The 20,999-nt window shown below is 41.5% G+C and overlaps 1 protein-coding gene across 2 annotated transcripts in view; it reads left to right on the top strand.

The window, feature by feature from the left end:
- The window catches only part of dock1 (dedicator of cytokinesis 1), a 455,553-nt gene that overhangs the window by 426,977 nt on the left and 7,577 nt on the right, over positions 1 to 20,999 (top strand). For both annotated transcript variants that reach the window (XR_013934788.1, XM_080454394.1), the window contains exons 47-50: positions 11,529 to 11,666; positions 18,057 to 18,202; positions 19,058 to 19,256; positions 20,739 to 20,922. Coding sequence is in view for 1 of the 2 variants with exons in the window: in XM_080454394.1 (XP_080310520.1) it covers positions 11,529 to 11,666; positions 18,057 to 18,202; positions 19,058 to 19,256; positions 20,739 to 20,922 (667 nt within the window). In the remaining variant the exon portion in view is untranslated. The remainder of the gene's footprint in view (positions 1 to 11,528; positions 11,667 to 18,056; positions 18,203 to 19,057; positions 19,257 to 20,738; positions 20,923 to 20,999) is intronic.

Raw genomic sequence — 20,999 nt, forward strand, 5'->3', positions numbered from 1 at the left:
CTGATGTACCCCCTCATTTTCTCCCTATACTCCAAATCTCTTTGCCGAAAATAACCGATCTACAATGAATATTCACCAGTTTTTCGCAGAATGTATGACCCCCCAACCATTGGTAGCAATTAGGAGGGTATATTGGCTTTGTGATTTCCTCAAGGATCTCCGTCGAACTTTACAAGCTATGTCTCGGCTTCCGAGTAAATACTTGAAAGGGTTCCTTCTTGGCAGCGGTGACGGGGTTCGGAGGAATGTCTTTCACATTCTGTTGAGAGAGTGTTTAAGGAAAAAAACCTGCCCGAGCCAAGACGTCGCTTCCTCCGGCACAAAAGGAGTGATTGTAAACTGTCATGCTCTGTTAACAACAGAGACGTGACACCGCAGATAACCCACGGCCCCACACACATTTGAATTATTTTATTTGGATCTGCACAAAAAGCGCAATACATAATAGATCCAAACACTGATTGGAAGAAGGTTACATTACGGTCACACCAGATACTACCGCTACACATGCTCATTGACACATTCAGTGCCAGGGATTATTTAATTAATTCATCCGTTTTTTACCTTGTTTTGACGATCTTTGGAGAGCCGCGGAAGCCACGACGTGCACACGGATGTAAACAAAGAGTGTCTGGGGGGGTGCGGGAGGGTCTCGTCTATCCACCGGAACAAAAACATTTATACCACGATCGGCCATTTTGTTGCCATCGCCCGTTGAAAATGGCTTGTTTTGCATGTTCTCTCCGTGTCTCCTGGGATAGGTACCCTCACAAAAACATGCAGTAATCCTGGTCTCTATAGAGCACCGAAGTCTGACGTCATTGCCACTAGAGAGCGCTGTTTCACGGGTTCGTGGCTTTATTTTTTGTGTTGAAATCCCCATTTGGGAATCTTAGATCACGTCATATAAGAACTGTGTTCCAAACATAAACACACCACCCCGGCGTTTTTGTCAGGGGGGTGGCTCTGCATCGTTTAGGATATTCATTCATATTTGATACAGCCTGTTTTTGGCAAAAATTTAATTAATTCTGCCTTAAAAGTCTTAAGAACTACTACTTCCGGGTCTGATATCACTGTCCCTTCAGCAAAATGTAGTCTTTGGGTTGTTTGACTCGTTTCTAGTGTTTATATTGTGTTACTCTTTGGGTAAATGTGTACATTTACACCTTCAGTCGATGCTTCATATCCATATGAGTAAAATCGCCAGGGTGGTGTGTTTATTTTTGGAACACGGTTCTTATATGAAGTGATCTAAGATTCCCCAATGAGGATATCAACACAAAAAGTAAAGCCACGAACCTGCGGAAAAGCGCCCCTCTACTGGCAGTGACGTCAGGACTTCGGTGCTCTATACTGCCTCCCCCTGGTCACCCGGGGCGCCTGATGGAGGGGAAAGGAACTGGTTGGAATAACGTGTTCCTTCCACGCGCTACGTCTAACCAGGGAACCTCCTCCCTGTCAGGTGATAAGAAGCGGCTTGATAGCTCCTCATGCATTGAAGGAGGCATGAAGGAGGCTCCATGCTCTCCCTAGGCTGGCAGAGGGAGTGTAGCGCCCAGGATTACTTAGACAATTGGCACCGGGTGAAAAAAATGGGTAACAAAATCGTGGGATAAAAAAAAAAAGACAAGTATAGTAACACAAGTACACACACACACACACACACACACAGACACACACAGACACACACATGTGCACGCAGAGCATCTTTAAAGTGATGACTAAACCAGAGATTCTCTGATGTGAGAAATGGCATCAGCTGTCTCCTTTTGCCAAGAAACGGCAGGGACTTGTTTACCTCTCATCCCAAATGTGTCAAAATGAGACAAATGAAGGCAAAACCCAGTGCAATCAACAAAACTAAACGCACGTCGCTCACACAAATACACCCGTCGTACTCATCCGGTAATTAGGTAGGAAAGGAGCAGAAATCAGGTAATGAGCTATGACAATACCTCTGGCAAACGATGTGGTTCGTGTTTAGCTTTTTTTCAGGGTTTTCTGAAGATGCACTGTAGTGTAAAAACCCTGTTTATTTATATAGCACAGGGGTCTTCAACAGGGGTTCCGGGACCCCTAGGTGGTCCTCGGAGATATTGCAAGGGGGGCCGCCAAATCTTTGTGTGATAGGGACATAATTTTTTTTATTTTTACATTAACCACTTTGAACCCTTATGGGGGAACTTAAGCTGAAAATAACTGATCTACAAACTCACAACCCGTCTGTGTATTTCCGGGGTTTGGTGTACAGGTTTACAAAGTATTAATGAGAAAAACACATGAGAGGACATTGAATACTATAAAAAAAAATCGTTTTTACTTTTTTGTTTTGTATAGTTTTAATACAAAGCATTTTTTTTTTTTTTTTACGGAAAATAAGACGAAAATTACTGTGCGGAAGACATTATAAAAACAAACTCAGTGAAAGGCAGCTGAAAACAGAAGAGTCTTTGGGTTTGATTTGAAAGTACTGCGAGGTTGTTAGCAGACCTAACAGCGGAGTTTGTTCCAGATAATGTTAGATTAGATAATTATGTTTCCTACAACCTGCTGAGAGGATGAGTGCACACTGTCTGGTTACTGAATCACTCATAAACGGAAGCAGACCGTCTGTAACAATAGACCCTTTTTTTCCCCCACAGTGGCCGTTTTGACGGATAAACACTGCTGAAGGTAATATCACATTAATTAAGGGGCGACGGGCGTGTATGTGTTTCATTTTAGGTGTTACCGTGTGCCAGCTCAATGCTGGCACCTAAATGAAACACTCCCTTATTTAAGGGTATTACCTTACAGCTGCATGTCAAGATGTTCTGCAAAAAAGGTACAGCACAGTAAGACATTTATACAGTAGGTTACAAGGATAACACAAAAAAAGTTGTTTCCATTGTGGCCCTATGTATTCAATTCATCAACAGCGCATCAAATATTACACATTAATACATCTCATCAACAAATATAAACAGCTTTATATACAAAGGAGAAAAAGGGAAAAGGAAAAAAGGTGTGTACCCTCCTTTCGAAGGGAAATAAAACTAGCTCCCCTTGTGACCTTCTGATAGATGTTTTTGAGGCCAATTTTGAGTGAAACTAGTAGTGAAATTACTAGTTTAAAGGGATATTTCACTTTCAAAAAAACTTTTGGTCATTTTATTGTCTACTCAGGCCGTTGTGAACCCCCCAGACAGTTTTTAAGTTGCTTTATTCAGTATATAGAGATTTGATATTCATTTAATCAGCCACGCCCCCTTCCTATACAAACCCATTGTAACTTCAAACTACATTTTAGTCATCAAAAACACCCGTCCTTGGTTCTGGTGACTCATACCGCCCCCCTAATACGCGAGGGGCCCGTGTTTTTTCAATTACTTTTTTCATTTATTTTTAATATTTGTTTTGGAAAATGGAAAAAATAAAATACAATAAAAAAATAAAATAAAAAAAATGAAAAAAATGATCGGAAAAACACGGCCCCCTCACGCATTAGGAGGGCGGGGTGAGTCACCAGAACCAAGGACGGGTGTTTTTTGATGAATCTAACGTGGTTAAAATGAAGTTTGAAGTTACAATGGGTTTGATTAGGAAGGGGGCGTGTCTGTTAAAATGAATATCAAATATCTAAATACTGAATCAAGCAACTTAAAAACTGTCTGGGGGGTTCACAAAGGCCTGAGTAGACGATAAAATGACCAAAAGTTTTTTTCAAAGTGAAATATCCCTTTAAGTTCTCAAGCAGTGTGTGGTAGTTAAACTGTTCATTACCACTAGTATCTTTTAAGTGTTTACGTTATTATTTCCATCAGAGGTCTGGGTACATGCTCCAGCACTGCTCCAGCAGTGTTATTTTTGTCAAAAGTTCCATTCTCACTGCGTGGTCAATGGTCATGCAATGCAGACTGGTTTGAAGTATTCATATCCAAAATATGAGAAAGGTAGCAGCACATCTCAAACTTCAGGTCAAAGAAGACAAAACGCTCATGTTTCCACTTCTCTGCTGACTGTGTGTGTGTGTGTGTGTGTGTGTGTGTGTGTGTGTGTGTGTGTGTGTGTGTGTGTGCTTGCGTGCGCCAAATAAACAAGTGGAAATGTCCTCTTTGACCTGAAGTGGTGAACTCTGCTACCTTTCTCATATTTTGGATGCGTGTATACAGGGTTTTGAGTTCAGCACTACACTGAGAAATCCCACTGCTGAAGCTCAACCTCTTTTTCTAAATGATTTTTAAAGAATTATGCCAGTGTTTTATATTCAAGCACTGGTAAGAGGCTCCCATAGCCCAGACTTGTGAGTCGGCTGCCGAACAGCAGTGGTGGAAGAAGTACTCAGATGTTTTACTTAAGTAAAAGTATCAATACCACAATGTAGAAATACTCTGTTACAAGTAAAGGTCTGGTATTAAAATTTACTTGAGTAAAAGTTCAAATTTAGTGTCATCAAAATATATTTAAAGTACCAAAGGTAAAAGTACTCATTATACAGAATGTCCCATTTCACGAGTTCAATGTGCATACAAACCTTTTGAAAATAGCAGATCTACAAGCTCACAATGTGTCGCATTGTGACGTGTTATGAGCTTGTAGATCTGCTATTATACATAGGGCTAGTATATAGGGCTGACGTGATTAAGGTATGTTTTGTAATAATAATCAAAATCTACAAAGTAACTAGTAACTAAAGTTTTGAAATAATTTGAATGGAGTAAAAGTGCAATATTTGCCTGTAATGCAGTAGAAGAGTAAAAAGAGTAAAAATACATCAAAATTGTACAGTACTTGAGTAAATATACTTAGTTACTTTTCACCACTGCCGAACAGAAACCTTTTTAACCATTTTAAGCCCTCTATACTTAGTAAAACAGACTTTTCTGGCACTGTACTGTACTTGCATGGTGTGCACTTTTTTCCCCATTTACACCAACTGTCTTTGCCAAAAATAGCAGATCTACAGCAGGCTCTCATCACGTCACTTGAGCTTGTAGAACGGCTATTTTGGGCAAAATGTTCCCCCCAGAATAGGGATGCTACGGCTCAAGTGATTAAAGCCAAAATGCTACCAAATTCTGATCATCCTTCATAAAGTTCACTCGTTGTTTGTCTTCCGGGCTAGATTTTCTGATAACATACAGTAGTATCTCATGAATGGCTATTCTTTGACACTTAACCCTTTAAGACCGGGAACGCATCTGTGTGTCATTTATTTATTTATTTGGCTATTCAAAAATAGCAGATCTACAAGCTTGTAGATCTGCTATTTTTTTTAAATCATGAAAATGTGTGCAAATCTTTGAAAATATTTATACATTTTAACTCAAATCTTTGCTTCTGGAGGTCCCTGGAACAACATATTTTGAGATGGGGGGTCTTCGGACAAATACATATAATTTTGGGGGTCCTTGACATGATTTTTTTTTGGGAACTCTCTCTCGTGTCTAAGCAACATAAGTTTAAAAAAAACAACTGTTAGGATTTAGAAGACATTTGTAGAATTCCCAGACGCAAAGATTTGAGTTGAAAATGTTCGCTTTCAAAAACATATATACTCAAAGATTCAAAGATTTGGACAAATGTTCACGATTTTTCTATGATCTATGTGAGCTTGTAGATCTGTAATTTTTTAATAGCCCAAAGAAATCTCAAAATGACACACAGATGCGTTCCCGGTCTTAATGGGTTAAGGCCTTTTACACACACCGGGGTATGATGAATGAGAAATGCTAAATAATCGCAAGCGAGTATTTCTTCAAAACCATAGTCGATGCCTCATTCACTCATGTCGGTGCCTTTGTTTGCAGTGTGGAAGCTCAGAAAAACCGACCTTGTTCTGAATATAAAAAATACATTGCTTTATCACCATATAATATTCACTTTCTGTGTGAATGTGCTCATGAGAAAATAAAACAGAAATGTCTCCAGCTTTGATAAAAAAGAACAGAGTTGTAAGCAGACTCAGCAGTTTGCTGGGAGTTTGCTCCAGATATGTTATAATTGATACAGTATATTCCAAACAACCTTCTGTAGTTCCAAAATATATATTTTCTAAATGAATGAATTGCAGTGATTAGCTTATATTCTGTGCTTTTCTTGAAGTGGGAGCTTTGCCGTAGCTTAGTTAATTCCAATGAAAAATAATTGCTCACTTAGTAAACTACATTTTCAGAGTAGCTTCCCCAACACCATTAGTAGAGTGTCAAGCCAGTGGTGTAAAGTAACTAATTACATGTGCTCAAGTACTGTACTTAATCACAATCTTGAGTTACTTTTACTTTACTGGAGTATTTACAATTTTCTGTACCTTTACTTCTACTCCACTACAATTATTTGAAAACTTTAGTTACTAGTTACTTTGTAGGTTTTGATTATTATTACAAAACATACATTAACCACTTCCGCCCTATATACATTTTGGCCATTTGAAAATAGCCGAACTACGACCTCACAATGCGTCGCAGCTTGTAGATCTACTATTTTCAAAATATTTTGATACATTTGAGAGCTTGTGAAATGGGACATTCTGCATTATGAGTACTTTCTACTTTTGGTGCTTTAAGCACATTTTGATACCAGTACTTTTGTACTTTTACTCAAGTAGATTTAGAGTTCCCGACTTCTACTTGTAACAGAGTATTTCTATATTGCAGTATTAATACTTTTACTTAAAGAGTTTTATATACGGTAATCATAATAATAAAAAGCTGGTCGTCGGGTCCTCACACGTATTCTGTCTCCGGCTCGGTTCTCGGTTCGGGGGGCTCGGGTCTTCAGGTTCTGGGGTGGTACCCGTGCTACCCTCTTACTGTGAAGCCTGCGATATACACTGCATGAAAGACAGACAGTAAATGATGTAGCTCTTTTGTGTTGTCAGGCGATAGCGGCGTCTGCCTCATTACAGCGCCGCTCTCTCTCGTGTCTAATTAGACAAAATTAGCTTTGGCCTGAAGGAAAGAAGAAGAGGGGAAATCTCTTCTCTCACCCCCGACCCACGCCTCCACTTAACAACCCCAACTTTAACTGTTGGGGAATTAACCACACAGGAACAACAAGCCAGAGTGTTGTACATGCTATGCGAATAAAGTATCTGGATTCTTTTTCTTTTTTTCCCCCCTTCTCTCCCCTCCTTTTCTGAAAAACAACAAACAATTATGGAGCTTGCGCAAAAACGAATGTCAAATAATATAAGAAAAGGGCAAACATTTAGAAAATAGCTGATCTACAAGCTCCCAACGCCGAGATCAGTTATTTTCACCATATTTATCTGTGGAGCCGAGTCAAACTAATTGATTAATTACTATAATAATTAGCCAATTGAATGCCTGAACTCGTACAATTCCAAGTGGTTGTCAGAGTGGGGGGGGGGGTCCCCAGTTTAAATATGATTATTTGGGGGGTCGCGGCCTGAAAAGGTTAAAACCACTGTACATGTATATGTACAGTACAATATATATATATATATATATATATATATATATATACCTCATGCATCTGTAGGTGTATTCCACTAAAGTGTTTCAGGTGTCCCCGCAGTCAGTCACTGAGCACACAGTTCTGTTGCTATGCCACCACGGTGGCGTTATATCATCCTCGGCTCTATAAAAAGACGTGGGTATCCTGGGAGATGTGCATCTTGCCACCACTTTCACTCACTGATCTCTCTCTCTCTCTCTCTCTCTCTCTCTCTCTCTCTCTCTCTCTCTCTCTCTCTCTCTCTCTCTCTCTCTCCCCTCTCACTGTCATGAAATCATCAGACTTAATTTAACTCTGAGAGTGAGCAAATGTAACCAAACATTTGGTTACATTTGCTCACTCTCAGAGTTACAGCTTCTGTCTGTCTGTCTGTCTGTCTGTCTGTCTGTCTGTCTGTCTGTCTCTCTCTGTGTGTACCTCCCTCTTGTTTTCTCTCTCTTTCGAACCATCTTAATCTCCCTCTTTACCCGCACTAACCCTTCACCCACATCTTCCTTCCCACTCCCACTCCATTCCCACTCTCTCCTCCTAGCCTTGCACCCTTTTTTCTCTAAATCCGAGGAGCCCCCCCCCCCCCTCTCTTTGCTTCACCCCCCCCCCCTCTCTCTCCTCTAAGAAGTCCCTGTGGTGATGACTAAGTTGCAGGATATCGGAGGGGAGATCCTCACAGCGTGTGTGTGTGTGTGTGTGTGTGTGTGTGTGTGTGTGCCTCTCGTTTATCTTCCTCTGCCAGAGCGTTTGGACGTTTTTATTTCTATTTTATTTTTTATTAAAAAATTCTGCAACGCTGTGAGGGTCACTGCAGTGTCCTCACCTCTGTGGTCCAGCGTAGATGTATATAACCTGCGGCCGCAATAAGATCCACTTTTCAGTGCCATGGCACGTGCAACCAATTCAATCTTTATTTCAGACCCAGGGAGATCCATACCACAATTACACAACACAACTCAATAAAATAACAGGAAATAACCGGAGAGCTTTAACATTAACTCTCTTGCAAGATTCCACACTGTGCGTTTGGATATTCCAGGTTTACATGTTTTTAAGTGCAAACTCTGGAAAATTTTTGTATAATAAAAAACTGTCTGGGGGAGGGGATTTCAGGGGGTCCCCAGCAAAAATGAGGAAACTTTTAAACATGTAAGGTGCTATTTCATTAGGGGAAGAAAATAGTTTATCTACAATCATATTAGCTTGTAGATCGTCCAAGACATCCATTTTTGAAAAACATTGAAAAACAAAAAAATCTTGACCAGTCTTCTCTTCCGAGGCACAATGGGGTTCTACGGCCAGATACAAACTTAAACTCACCTCTGTATTTTCTTTTTGTCAAATGTAAACGTGAGGGGTTTTGTCTTGAGACCGGTTGCAGCCGGTTGCATCAGGTCTGAACTAGCGGTTGGATGCTGCTGGCCTTGGTGTTGTGGAGCCACTGAGTGAAGGGTGTCTGCTGAGCGGAGCGGAGCGCGCCCCGGGAAAGATGGTCGAACGGGGGCTGGACTCTGGGGAATGCGCTTCAGATTCTTTAGCACAAAAACATATACTTTCTCCGTCTTTCTCCAGTTCGCACTCTTGTTTTGGTGGTTGAGACGAACAGTCAGTTGGATTTTTCTTTTTATTACCCATTAAAGACCTGAGGCCGATTCTACAAATGCATTTTAAATCAGTAGTTCTCACACTTTTTTTTTGTGCCAAGAGCCCCCAAAATGATATGTATTTGGCCAATCGGCTATTTTCTGCGAAAGCTTTCACCACAATAACAGAAAACAGAAAAGACACTTGCACACATACACACGGAGAGTTTTAGCGAATTAGCGTGGGGGAAAATATTGAGTTGTGCTCATAGAAACCAGGCAACGAGCTACAATGCAGAAGAGCTGCCGTGTTAGCAGATAGTTGTTAACCGTAGATATCTTGGTACGCAAGTTGGATCATCTGTCCTGTCCTTCATAATATAAGGACAACAATCCATTCCGATGCTGTTTAATTTTCTAATGTATCGTTCTTTGTCCATTGGAGACAAGGGATCAATGTAAGACATTGCAATTAATTTAAAAATTGCTATTCTTTAAAAAAATCTGAGTTCAAAATCGTGCAACTCCCATTGTAAGTAACCAGAGTGAATCAATGTTTCCCCCCGTCGCTGACTCCGCCCCCAGCTATGGCGCGCCGATGACACTACGTCGTGTCCATGCATAGAGCCATGAGGGACTCCGGTCAACCATAAGGGGTTTAAGTGGTTAAAATAAATTTCCAAAAATAGTTAATGTTTGTATTTAATTCAGTCTGACCAGAAGGAGGGATAAAACACATCACTACCGGCGATAAAAAAAAAAAAGAATGTCAGAGGGGTGGATATCGAACTTGTTTGATACACTCTGGTGAGGGCTGGATAACCCCAAAGCATTCTGGGGGATCTAACAAGGCATAATGGAACATTAAAACAGGGGCAAAGGATTAATTCTCAGTGCAACACTTTTCCCCCCCTCTTTTTTATTTTATTATGTTCAACAGAGGGTAGGATATCAAAAGACCCCCCCCCCCCCACACACACACACACACACGCACACGCACGCGCACAAATCGAACCCCGGAGACTAGGTTCCAGAGGTATACTGTGTTGTTTAACTCTGTGTATTTCTCAGCTCTTATAAATGCACCATGCTCTCTGCTGGGACTCGCTGGTAACATAAAAAGTGTGAATTAAGTCCCCTTCTAATGCAGTTTATTATTTTTTGTTTGGGGTTTTTACTTATTCATGAGAGTAAAAAGCACGAGGCGCCTTTTCCCTCTAGCCCCGGCACAATATTTCTCACTTACAGCCGCCAATGCCTGCAGAGGTGCCTCTTTATGCAATAAGCACCTTATTACCACAAAGTTGCTGTATAGTGCTGTGTTTGCCAAAGGTGGACAGTAGTGCTATTTGCTGCATGGGGCTTTGTAGTGAGTCGCCGTCAGTGGTAGGAAAGTACATTTACTTGTACTGCACTTAGGTACAATTTTGAGGTACTTCTACTAGTAGTACTAATATACAGCAGTTCTTCTCCACTACATCTCAGAGGCAGATATTTTACTTTTTCACTCCACTAATCCTTTGAACTTTAGTTTCATAGATTTCATATTTATAAAAAAAAACATACATTAACCAATTAAGCTCTATTTTATTCTACAAGCCTGTAGATCTGCAATTAGAAATAAGTTTGAACATGTGTGAACAAATGTGAGTACTTTTACTTTGTTACAGTAAGTCAAACTTTGAACACAGGGCCTTTAGGGATTGAATGTGTTAACTCTGAGAGTTAAATTCACACTCTGTAGTCGGCAGTGCAGCGAGCAGAGCCTCCTGACATTGACTGTGGCAGATAGAGGACTTCCCTAATTGCTGGGTTTTCAGCAGTTTTAACCCTTTGCTCTCACTCCCTCTCACTCTGCCTCTATCTATTCTCTCCATCCTACAGTGTACGGCTATACGCTATAGTTTCGTTTGATGTGTTTGATGTTGCATCCTGCGTCTTCAGTATCATGCGTGTTCCCACCATGCTGTATCACTGATGTAGTTGTAATAGTAGTAATACATTACGTGTGTGTGTGTGTGTGTATGAGAGAGAGAGTGAGAGAGAGATATAGAGAGCTGTCTCTTTTCTCATGGTTATTCTCACCAACCTATGCTGAGCATATAGCATTGTAGGTGAAAATAGCAGCTCTACAAGCTCGCAACGGGTCTCATCACGACACATTGTGAGCTTGTACTGTAGGTCAATGATCTTTGATCTGTCGTACGACAAAGTATGTCGGGCTTAAGATAAGTGGCTAAAAGGGGTCTCGGAGGTATAGTTACCAAGGTAACCATGGCATCATATCATCATCACACACACACACACACACACACACACACACACACACACACACACACACACACACACACACACACAGATTAACAACAATGATCACCAAAAACACACAGGCAGCGTATGGAAGTGTTTTGTGCAAAGTATTAGTCTTAAACCTGCTTGAGAAATGCTTTTCTAATGAACTAACTGTCTAACTGTTCTGCTCCTCCACCCCAGATCCCGTACCTGGCCGACGGAGTTCGGATCCACGGAGAGAAGGTGACGGAGGCTCTGAGGCCCTTCCACGACCGCCTGGAGGCGTGCTTCAAGCAGCTCCGCGAGAAGGTGGAGAAACAGTACGGCGTGAAGACCCTGGTGAGTGAAGCCTCCTGTTTTCCTATAGGCTGACCTGAGCTGAAGAAGCAGCATAGTCCGTGTGCCTTTTAACTTCCATTAAGACCGGGAAAGCATCTGTGTAATTTTTTTTATTTCTTTGGCTATTCAAAAATAGCAGTTATACAAGCTCATAGCGCGGCACTCGTGCCTAACTATGAGCTTGTAGATTTGCAATTTTTGGGAAAATCGTGAATATTTGTGCAAATCTTTGAATATATATATATATTTTAAAGCAGACATTTGTAACTCAAATCTTTACTTCTGGGGGGTCCCTGGAACAAAACAAAACTGCAAACATAAATATTATAAAATATGATATCGGCTAAAACCAATATTATTTTGATATCAGTGTGATACTGATACTAGCATTTTTAAGGCCGATATTGCCGACACAGATGACCGATTAATCGTGCATACCTTTTCAGTTTTCATCGGAAAAAGGTGTTTTGTGTACCTCTAAAATATGTTTGAGAAGTGTCATTGCCGTTTCTGCTCCTTCCCTATTATTGTCCAGGGTGCCTTTTAACCGCTTTCAACCCGGTGTCCCTGTTTTGGGCATGTCATTACAGGCATATCTGCAGATCTACAAGCTCACGATGCTTTGTGACAAATTGTGAGCTTGTAGATCGGCTATATTTCCGCCACACGAAATATGAACTAGGGCTCAAGTGGTTAAGGCTTCTCTCTGTTTGGAAATGCACGTACTCAACACAAGTGCAGGCCTCGCTTTGCTAGTAATTAGGATTTACAATCGAGGCGTTTAGCGGATGCCCCCCAGTAAGGAGATAAAACCACACAAAGGTCTTGCCTTTTGATTAATGCTATCATCCCAGATCTCTCATGAGGACCTTAGCTAAAAGCTTTGTTTGTTTTTCACACCACTGCACTGCTGATCCCTCCAAGTGGAGTTATAAGGTGGTGCATCCCTCACACACATCTGGTTTTATCTGGAGTCAGCTGCTGGCGCGCAGCGTGTGGAGGGGTTGTGTTTTAAAGCAGTGGTGGAAGAAGTATTGCTAGAGTGTTTTTACTTAGGTAAAAGTAACAAAAACACAATATACAAATACGGTTTATTTTTATTTTATTTAATTTTTTGCACAATGAAAAACACTACAAAGGTAACATTATTCAAAAAACATAAATAAGTGCAGGTGAGAAAGGAAACCCATACAGTATATGGCTTATACAAGGTTCTCACCTAAAATAATTAACAAGTAATAAGTTAAACATAGTAATCAAACATAAGACACAACAAACAACAACTACCTTGTGTGCAGACAGTGCAGTTGAATGTGTGTGGGTGCGTGTTTCTGTGTGTTGAGTGTGCGTGTGTGTGCGCACGTGTCTGCACATGTGTGTCTGTGTGTGTGTATGCAGAAACAGTAAATATCCGTTACAAGTAAAAGCCCTCTATTGACATTTCCCTTGAGTAAAAGTACAATAGTCTATGCAGAATGTCCCATTTCACGGTGTCATGTTTTTTCAAAGGTTCGGAAATAGCCAATACGAGGTCACAACGCGTCGTACTGCAGCAACGTTGTGAGCTTGTAGATCGGCTATTTTTTAACAGACAAAGTATAAAAGAGGGCTTAAGTGGTTTATTTTTTGATATAATCTCCAAAGTAACTAGTAGTTGTAATGTAGTTAAATAGAAAACATTACGTGCCTCTGAGAAGAAGTATCGAGGAAATGCAAATACTCAAGTAAAGTAAAAGTGCCTAAAAATGTACTTACAGTACTTAGTTACTTTCTACCGCTGTTTTTTAGCTGAAGTCAGCTGGTGGTTGAGCTAGCGGGAGAGTGTTTTAAGAGCAGAGGGCTGTGAAGGACTGATATCCACGCTGTTGGACGGAAACCTCCAAAACCGTTCCTTTTTTATCATATATATATTTTTAAACATTTCAAAAATACTGAAAATGGATGATCTACAAGCTCACAGCTTGTAGATCTGCTATTTTCACTACTTTTGTGTGGCACTCTTGTCTGGTGAAGTAGGGCATTTACCCCTACAATACCAAAAATATGGAGATAAGAGGCTTCCGCCCGACCGCGACGATACAGACTTAATTGTTGCTCAGCCAGGCTTCTCTCTCCATCTCGCCCTGAGGTAAGGAAGGCCCTCGCTCGCATTAAAGCGAAAAGGGGTGTGACCTTTTCAAAAAAGGCGAGGAAAAGCCAAGCACTTATCTGGCCATGATGATATAAATGGCTCCGCTATCAGATCTCTCTATTTTTCCCTTTTTAACCCGTTAAGACTGGGAACTTATCTGTGTAACCACTTAAACCATTATTTTATACTTCGGCTATTCAAAAATAGCAGATCTACAAGCTCATAGCGTGGCACCGAGTGCCGTGCTATGAGCTTGTATATCTGCTATTTTTGAAAAATCGTGAAAATTTTAATATATAATTTTTTTAAACAAACATGTTTAACTAAAATCTTTGCTTCTGGGGTCCCTGGAACAACATATTTTGAGATGGGGGTCTGCGGCCAAATACATATCATTTTGTAAAAAAAACACTTGTAGAATCCCCCAGAAGCAAAGATTTGAGTTACAAATGTTCGCTTAAAAATATATATATATTCAAAGATTCGCAGATCTACAAGCTCATAGCGTGGCACTCGGTGCCGCGCTATGAGCTTGTAGATCTGCTATTTTTTTAATAGCCAAAGAAATCTAAAAATGACACGGATGCGTTCCCGGTCTTAATAGGTTAAAACCACTTTCAGTGCAGAGAGGTTCTGGCTGTCGGCGGGGCTTTGTTCATGTCAGTCTTTAAGTACTGTCAGATTCATTGCTTTAAATGTAAAAGAGTATACGGTATTTTAGGCATTTTCTGCTTCATCTGGATAGGAGAGTGTTAGACAGAGAGAGAAAGGGAAGCCGAGGTCAGAGAGAGGGGAGACGTGAGAGAAATCGGATTTGAACCCGGGTTCAAATCGCAACTCACAAGGAGCATGTGGTTAGTAGGTACTGTAGGTAGGTACATGGATACAGTCGATATATAGATACAGTTGATAGATAGACAGATAGGTAGATAGGTAGATATGTAGATACGTACATAGATCGATCGATCGATCGCTCAATTGCCTTGGTTGAGTCACCAGGCACCCTTAGACAAACCTATTTATTTTACCATGTTTACAGTAGATGTACTCGTTCCACTGGCGGTTGCCGTTACATCTTCAATCTCCAGTCCACACCCAGGCCAATTACTCTCTGTACCAAATTCCCAGTTTTCCAAACTGGTAGCTTCTGCTCCTCTTTTGTCTGTTGTAAACGCTTCATTTCATGCAGCATGCTGCAGCAGTCAGGACAGTATAGTGTCCAGCTAGAGCAGTGGTTTTCATATCACATAACACTTTTCATATCAAGGTCCATTATTTATTCGGCATTTGAGCGGATGAGATTTTGAGAAAAATGTTACACTCTCAAGAGTTAAAGATCTATAAGGGTCCATTTGGTTACCAACTCTCCATCATTTAGCTGGGGTCCACCTGGAACCCCCTCACGGCCCCCGCACCACTGGTTGAGAACCACTGAGCTAGCGGATCATGAACATTTAGAACAGCGGCGAGAGCATTGAATTAAACCCTCAGCAACGCAGCGCTCATTCTCCAGCCTGCAGCTATTGATCCACATTTTATCTTATTTTTCTCGTAAATGAATGCCGTATAGTTCACCATACAAGAGTGTCACACAAAAGTAGAGTAAAAATAGCAGATCTACAAGCCCCACAACGCCTCGCATCACGAGGCGTTGTGGATCGGCTATTTTCACTAATAACTTACACGGCCTGTGACTCCCGAGAGTGCACGAATGGAACCGAACGGGTCCATTCAGTTCCTCTCCGGAGTTACATAAGCGCACGCGTGGGTGTGTGCGTGCGTGCCAATGTGTGTGTGTGTGTGTGTGTGTGTGTGTGTGTGTGTGTTCGGAATACGTTCCAAAGCTCAAGGGCAGAACGGCGTGCCGCGGCAGCAGGCTCGCTAAAGGAAATAGCCCCAGAGACATAAAACTTCTTATAAAATTCCCTTTAAAGCAAGCTGTATGATTAAACTATAACCGGTCTAATGGATCGTAGTAAGCCTGTGTGTGTGTATAGAGGTGAGGTAAGGTGAACCTGAGACATGGAGATTAAAAACCAAAGCAGTATAAAACAGATAAAAAACAACAATAACAGAAGTACACAAACTAAAAATGATAAAATTATAATAAAATGTTAAACAGGTTTTAAAATACTGTATCTACTGTATATATTATCCCACATATAGGGAAGTTTGGGTGGTCAATATGCGTTGGTACACGAAACAGTCATAAAACAGATAAAACACAAATATATACACTAGTCGCACCATGACCTTCCAACCCCCCAACACACGCACGCACGCACGCATGCGCACACACACACACACACACACACACACACACACACTTTACACTCACACCCTCAGATGCACACTCACACAGAGCGAGCGTTTCCAAGCACTGATGAGGTTCCCAAACATTTTCAGCTCGAGACCCAAAAGAATACATTCGGTGCCTCATCCCCAGAACCCAAACTTACACAAAATATATTATGATTATGATATATTACTTCATGATTGAAGTCCTATTTCCAAAATAGTGAAAACAACCGATCTATAAGCTCACAACACATTGTATTGCGATTCCTTGTGAACTTGTATATGTTTTTATTGTATTTTTTTATTATTTTGGAAAAGAAAAAAAAAGTTTTTAGTTTTTTTTTACATTTTTGAAAATATTTTGAAATAATACAACAACAACTCTATAATGGATCCTCCTCACCCTAGCATTCGCTGACACACACACACACACACACACACACACACACACACACACACACACACACACACACACACACACACACACACACACACACACACACACACACAGAGCACTTCCCAGTATCCTCCTCACCCTATCATTCGCTGACACACACACACACACACACACACACACACACACACACACACACACACACACACACACACACACACACACACACACACACACACACACACACACACAGAGCACTTCCCAGTATCCTCCACACACACTAATATAGAATCAAATAAATACTTCAATATGCTGCAGCCATTAGTGTTGAACCTGTTGTGCAGAGGATAGGAGGGAGGGGGAGGGGGGGTGCGGGGTCATTGAGGATGCACTCAGCTCTGAGCCTGCAGCTCACTCCAAAATGATGTCCAACTCTGTGTTTTTTTTCCCCCGGCCTTGGCAGGTCAATAAGAAAGGAATGGATGCTATACTGCATGGCAATAGGAACAGACACATTGCCCTTTCTTTATTTGTTTATTTTGGAAGGGAAAGAACTTTATGAACACCACAACAAAACTCTATTCAGTGGAGTTGAGAGTGTAAATAAGACGGAGTTAGCAAGAATGCACGTCCACACCACTCATTCACGCACGCACGCACACGCACACACACACACACACGCACACGCACACGCACACACACACACACACACACACGCACACGCACACGCGCACACGCACACGCACACGCACGCACACACACACACGCACGCACGCACGCACGCACGCACGCACACACGCACACACACATCCAAAACTTTGTGTCTGTGTTGAGACCAGTGGTAAAGTACATTTACTTGTAGCAGAGTATTTCTACATTGCAGTATTGATACTTTTACTTAAGTAAGACATTTGAGTACTCTTTCCACCACTGGTGTTGAGACAGACTAAAATTACAGTGAAACCATAGCAAAACAACGTGTGTGTGTGTGTGTGTGTGTGTGTGTGTGTGTGTGTGTGTGTGTGTGTGAGTGTGAGTGTGTGAGTGTGATAACCCAGACATATTTTCATATTTGACAGCTAATACACCAGATGTGGTTGATGAAGAGTCCAGGGAAGTCTCTGTATTAGAGATAGCCTGCACCTTTGACCCTAGCCTAGAGGAAGCCTTTATGACCAAGGTCATTAAATACCAACCACTCCTACATACCATCTCAGAGCTGGATTATAGGTGCTACATTTGGCAGCCTATAGGACATATCCACAGACTGGTTGTTAGAGGGCTTCAACAACTTGGGATGCCCCAAAAAGGAGGCAAAAAGGCTGGCAAAGTATTGTACTGTCTCTGCTATAATTGGCAGTCGCCATATATGGCGGAGACGCTGTTACTTATACCCATAGAGTCCTGAGTGACATGCTTATTGTATCATGAAGACATATGCCATGATGTTGTGAATGTAACCTTACTGCACCTTTAATATTTGTGTCCCTGTATGTATTCTCATTTATGTGGACATAAATAAATGGTTAAAATGTGTGTGTGTGTGTCTGTGTGTCCGTCCATCCAGCCTGCTGCAGATGAGTGGCGGGGGTCTCGTCCTCGCTCCATGGTGCGCTCCTTCACCATGCCCTCCTCCCAGAGACCTCTGTCTGTGGCCTCCGTCACCTCCATCTCCTCTGACAACTCCCCCTCCTCCAGGCCCGGCTCGGACGGGTAAGAGACCCTCTCCTCACCTCACCGCTCCACAACACTATGGCCATTATCTTTTCACAGATTATTATATTGATTACTTTTTCGATTTATCGAATAATTGATTTTTTAAAAACTATATTTTCACATTTTTATACACTCCAGGGTAGACAACAGCCTTTCTTTGTCCTTAGTATAAGGTTGATTGTGGGTGCGGTAAAAACTAAGAGGAACTAAAGTAGTGAAAGACTCACACACCACAAAAATGTAAGGATGAAAGTAATTCTTAAAGAATTTTGTGGTAATATAATAATAATAATAATAATAAACTGTATTTGTATAGCACCTTTCATGACATGAAATGCAGCTCAAAGTGCTTTACAGAGCAAGAATAAAGCACAAGTGCTTTACAGAAAAAGTACAAATAATTTAACAATAAAGCAAAAACAAAAGAAAAGCATAAAACAACATTACAATAATAGCAAAAGGCAGTGAATCAGGCAACACAATGAGGACATGAATAACAACACAGAGATTTAAAAATCAACTAAAAAGCAAGAGTGAAGAAATAGGTCTTGAGCTGTGCTTTAAAGCTATCCACAGAGGCTGCCTGTCTTAGGTGTAATGGGTATGCAAGTCTTTCACCACTTTAGTTCCTCTACATTTTTATATACTGTAGCAACCAATAAATTAACCACTTATTTATTAATTATAGCCATTAGTTTGTACTTAGTCGCACAACGTGGTCGTGCAAAAACTGTGAAAATAGCCGATCTTCAAGCTCAATAGCCCATCTTCAAACTACAGAAAGCTACATGTATACACCTTTAAGTTAAAACGTTTGAGATCCACTGATGTATTGTTTTTTCTCTGTTATAGCTTTGCCTTGGAGCCTCTCCTGCCAAAGAAACTGCACACTAAGTCTCAGGACAAGCTGGACCGAGACGAGCCGGAGAGAGACCGCAAGGACAAGAAGAAGGAGAAGAGGAACAGCAAGCACCAGGAGATCTTTGACAAGGAGATGAAGACCACCGACATCTCTCTGCAGCCCGCCGAGGCCGTCATCCTGTCTGAGACGGTACTGATACACTGTTAACCTTCTCTTCTTCTCTCCTCTCCTCTCCTATCCTCTCCTCTCCTCTCCTCTCCTCTCCTCTCCTCTCCTCTCCTCTCCTCTCCTCTCCTCTCTTCTCTTTTCTTTTCTTTTCTGCTCTCTTCTCTTCTCTTCTCCTCTCTTCTCTTCTCTTCTCTTCTCTTCTCTTCTCTTCTCTTCTCTTCTCTTCTCTTCTCTTCTCTTCTCTTCTCTTCTCTTCTCTTCTCTTCTCCTCTCCTCTCCTCTCCTCTCCTCTCCTCTCCTCTCCTCTCCTCTCCTCTCCTCTCCTCTCCTCTCCTCTCCTCTCCTCTCCTCTCCTCTCCTCTCTTCTCTTCTCTTCTCTTTTCAGATGGGGTCCGCGGCCAAATACATATACTTTTGCGGTTACTTGGCACGAAAAGGTTTCAGAACTACTGATTTAGGCATTCGTAGAATAGGCCACAGGTCTTAATGGGTTAAATTAATCGAAAAATGTAATCGATAGAATGATCAGTCAGGAAATAATGCTCGGTTGCATCCCTATAGAATAAAGGTGGTCTTACAGTATGTGGTATATGCAGTCCTGGGTGGATGTACAGTATACAGACAGAGGCAGAAACAGCAGTTAGCTCCTGTAAATGATCCTGCGTGGCATCGACCTCCTTCTTCTTGGCCACGTCTTCCATTTAGATGCAGTTGGATAACTTCCAGCGGCTGATCTCAGCGCGGCGGCTTTATCGATTCTGTGTGTAATTCAAGTTTTCCAACTTTGAGTGCTCAATAATGACCTGTGTCGTGACATTATCTGATTTCGCGCATGTGCGCGAGTGTGTGTGTGTACTTACTGCTTACTTATATATTACTATACTTGTGGGGGGACAAATGTCCCCGCAAGTATAGTGGAATTCATTCATTCAGCATTCATTCCTTCTCCTTTTCATTTGTGGATTATGTAAAAGAAAAATAAGTAATCATAAGTAAATCATGTGAAACCATAAATTAGATGAATAAAGTAGACATTGTGTAGACATTGTGAGGACAATTTTCCTGGTTCCTCACAGGCTTACAATTAGGAAAAGATTCAGGTTGGCCTTAAGATTAGGATTAGGCGTTTAGGGGTTTGCGTGGAAGTTATGCCTGATTTATACTTGCATGCCGGTGTCATGCACCAAAGAATAGCAGATCTACAAGCTCAGCGCACCGCTTTGTGAGCTTGTAGATCTGCTATTTCGGCTTCAGGGTTGTGGTCCAAAATGGCAAAAAAAGAATGTACCCATTAAAACCAGGAAAGCATCTGTGTAATTTTAGATTTTTGCGTTGGCTATTCAAAAATAGCACATATACAAGCTCACTGCGAGCTTGTACATCTGCTATTTTTTAACACATTTTTTTTTATCTTGAAAGTATGAGAAATACAGATTTAGAAGGTATTTGTAGAATCGTCCTTGGGTCTTAATGGGTGTGTGTGTGTGTTTGTCTCTCTTCCAGATCAGTCCTCTGCGGCCTCAGAGACCAAAGAGTCAGGTCCTCAACCTGATGGGAGGGGACAAGCGGCTCTCCGTGTCCCCCGGCCCTCCGTCTTCCTCCTCCAACTCCTCGTCCTCCTCCCCGGGACCTCCTCCCATCACGCCCAGGAGCAAGCTCTCCTTCAGCCTCCTGCACACAGGCTCCAGTAAGAACCATCTCTCTCCCTCTGTGTGTGTGTGTGTGTGTGTCTGTGTGTGGAGAGGAAACTCATCGTTGGCGTCT

The sequence above is a fragment of the Gymnoscopelus braueri genome, assembly GCF_963280865.1.
Source record: "Gymnoscopelus braueri genome assembly, chromosome: 17".
Lineage (NCBI taxonomy): Eukaryota > Metazoa > Chordata > Actinopteri > Myctophiformes > Myctophidae > Gymnoscopelus > Gymnoscopelus braueri.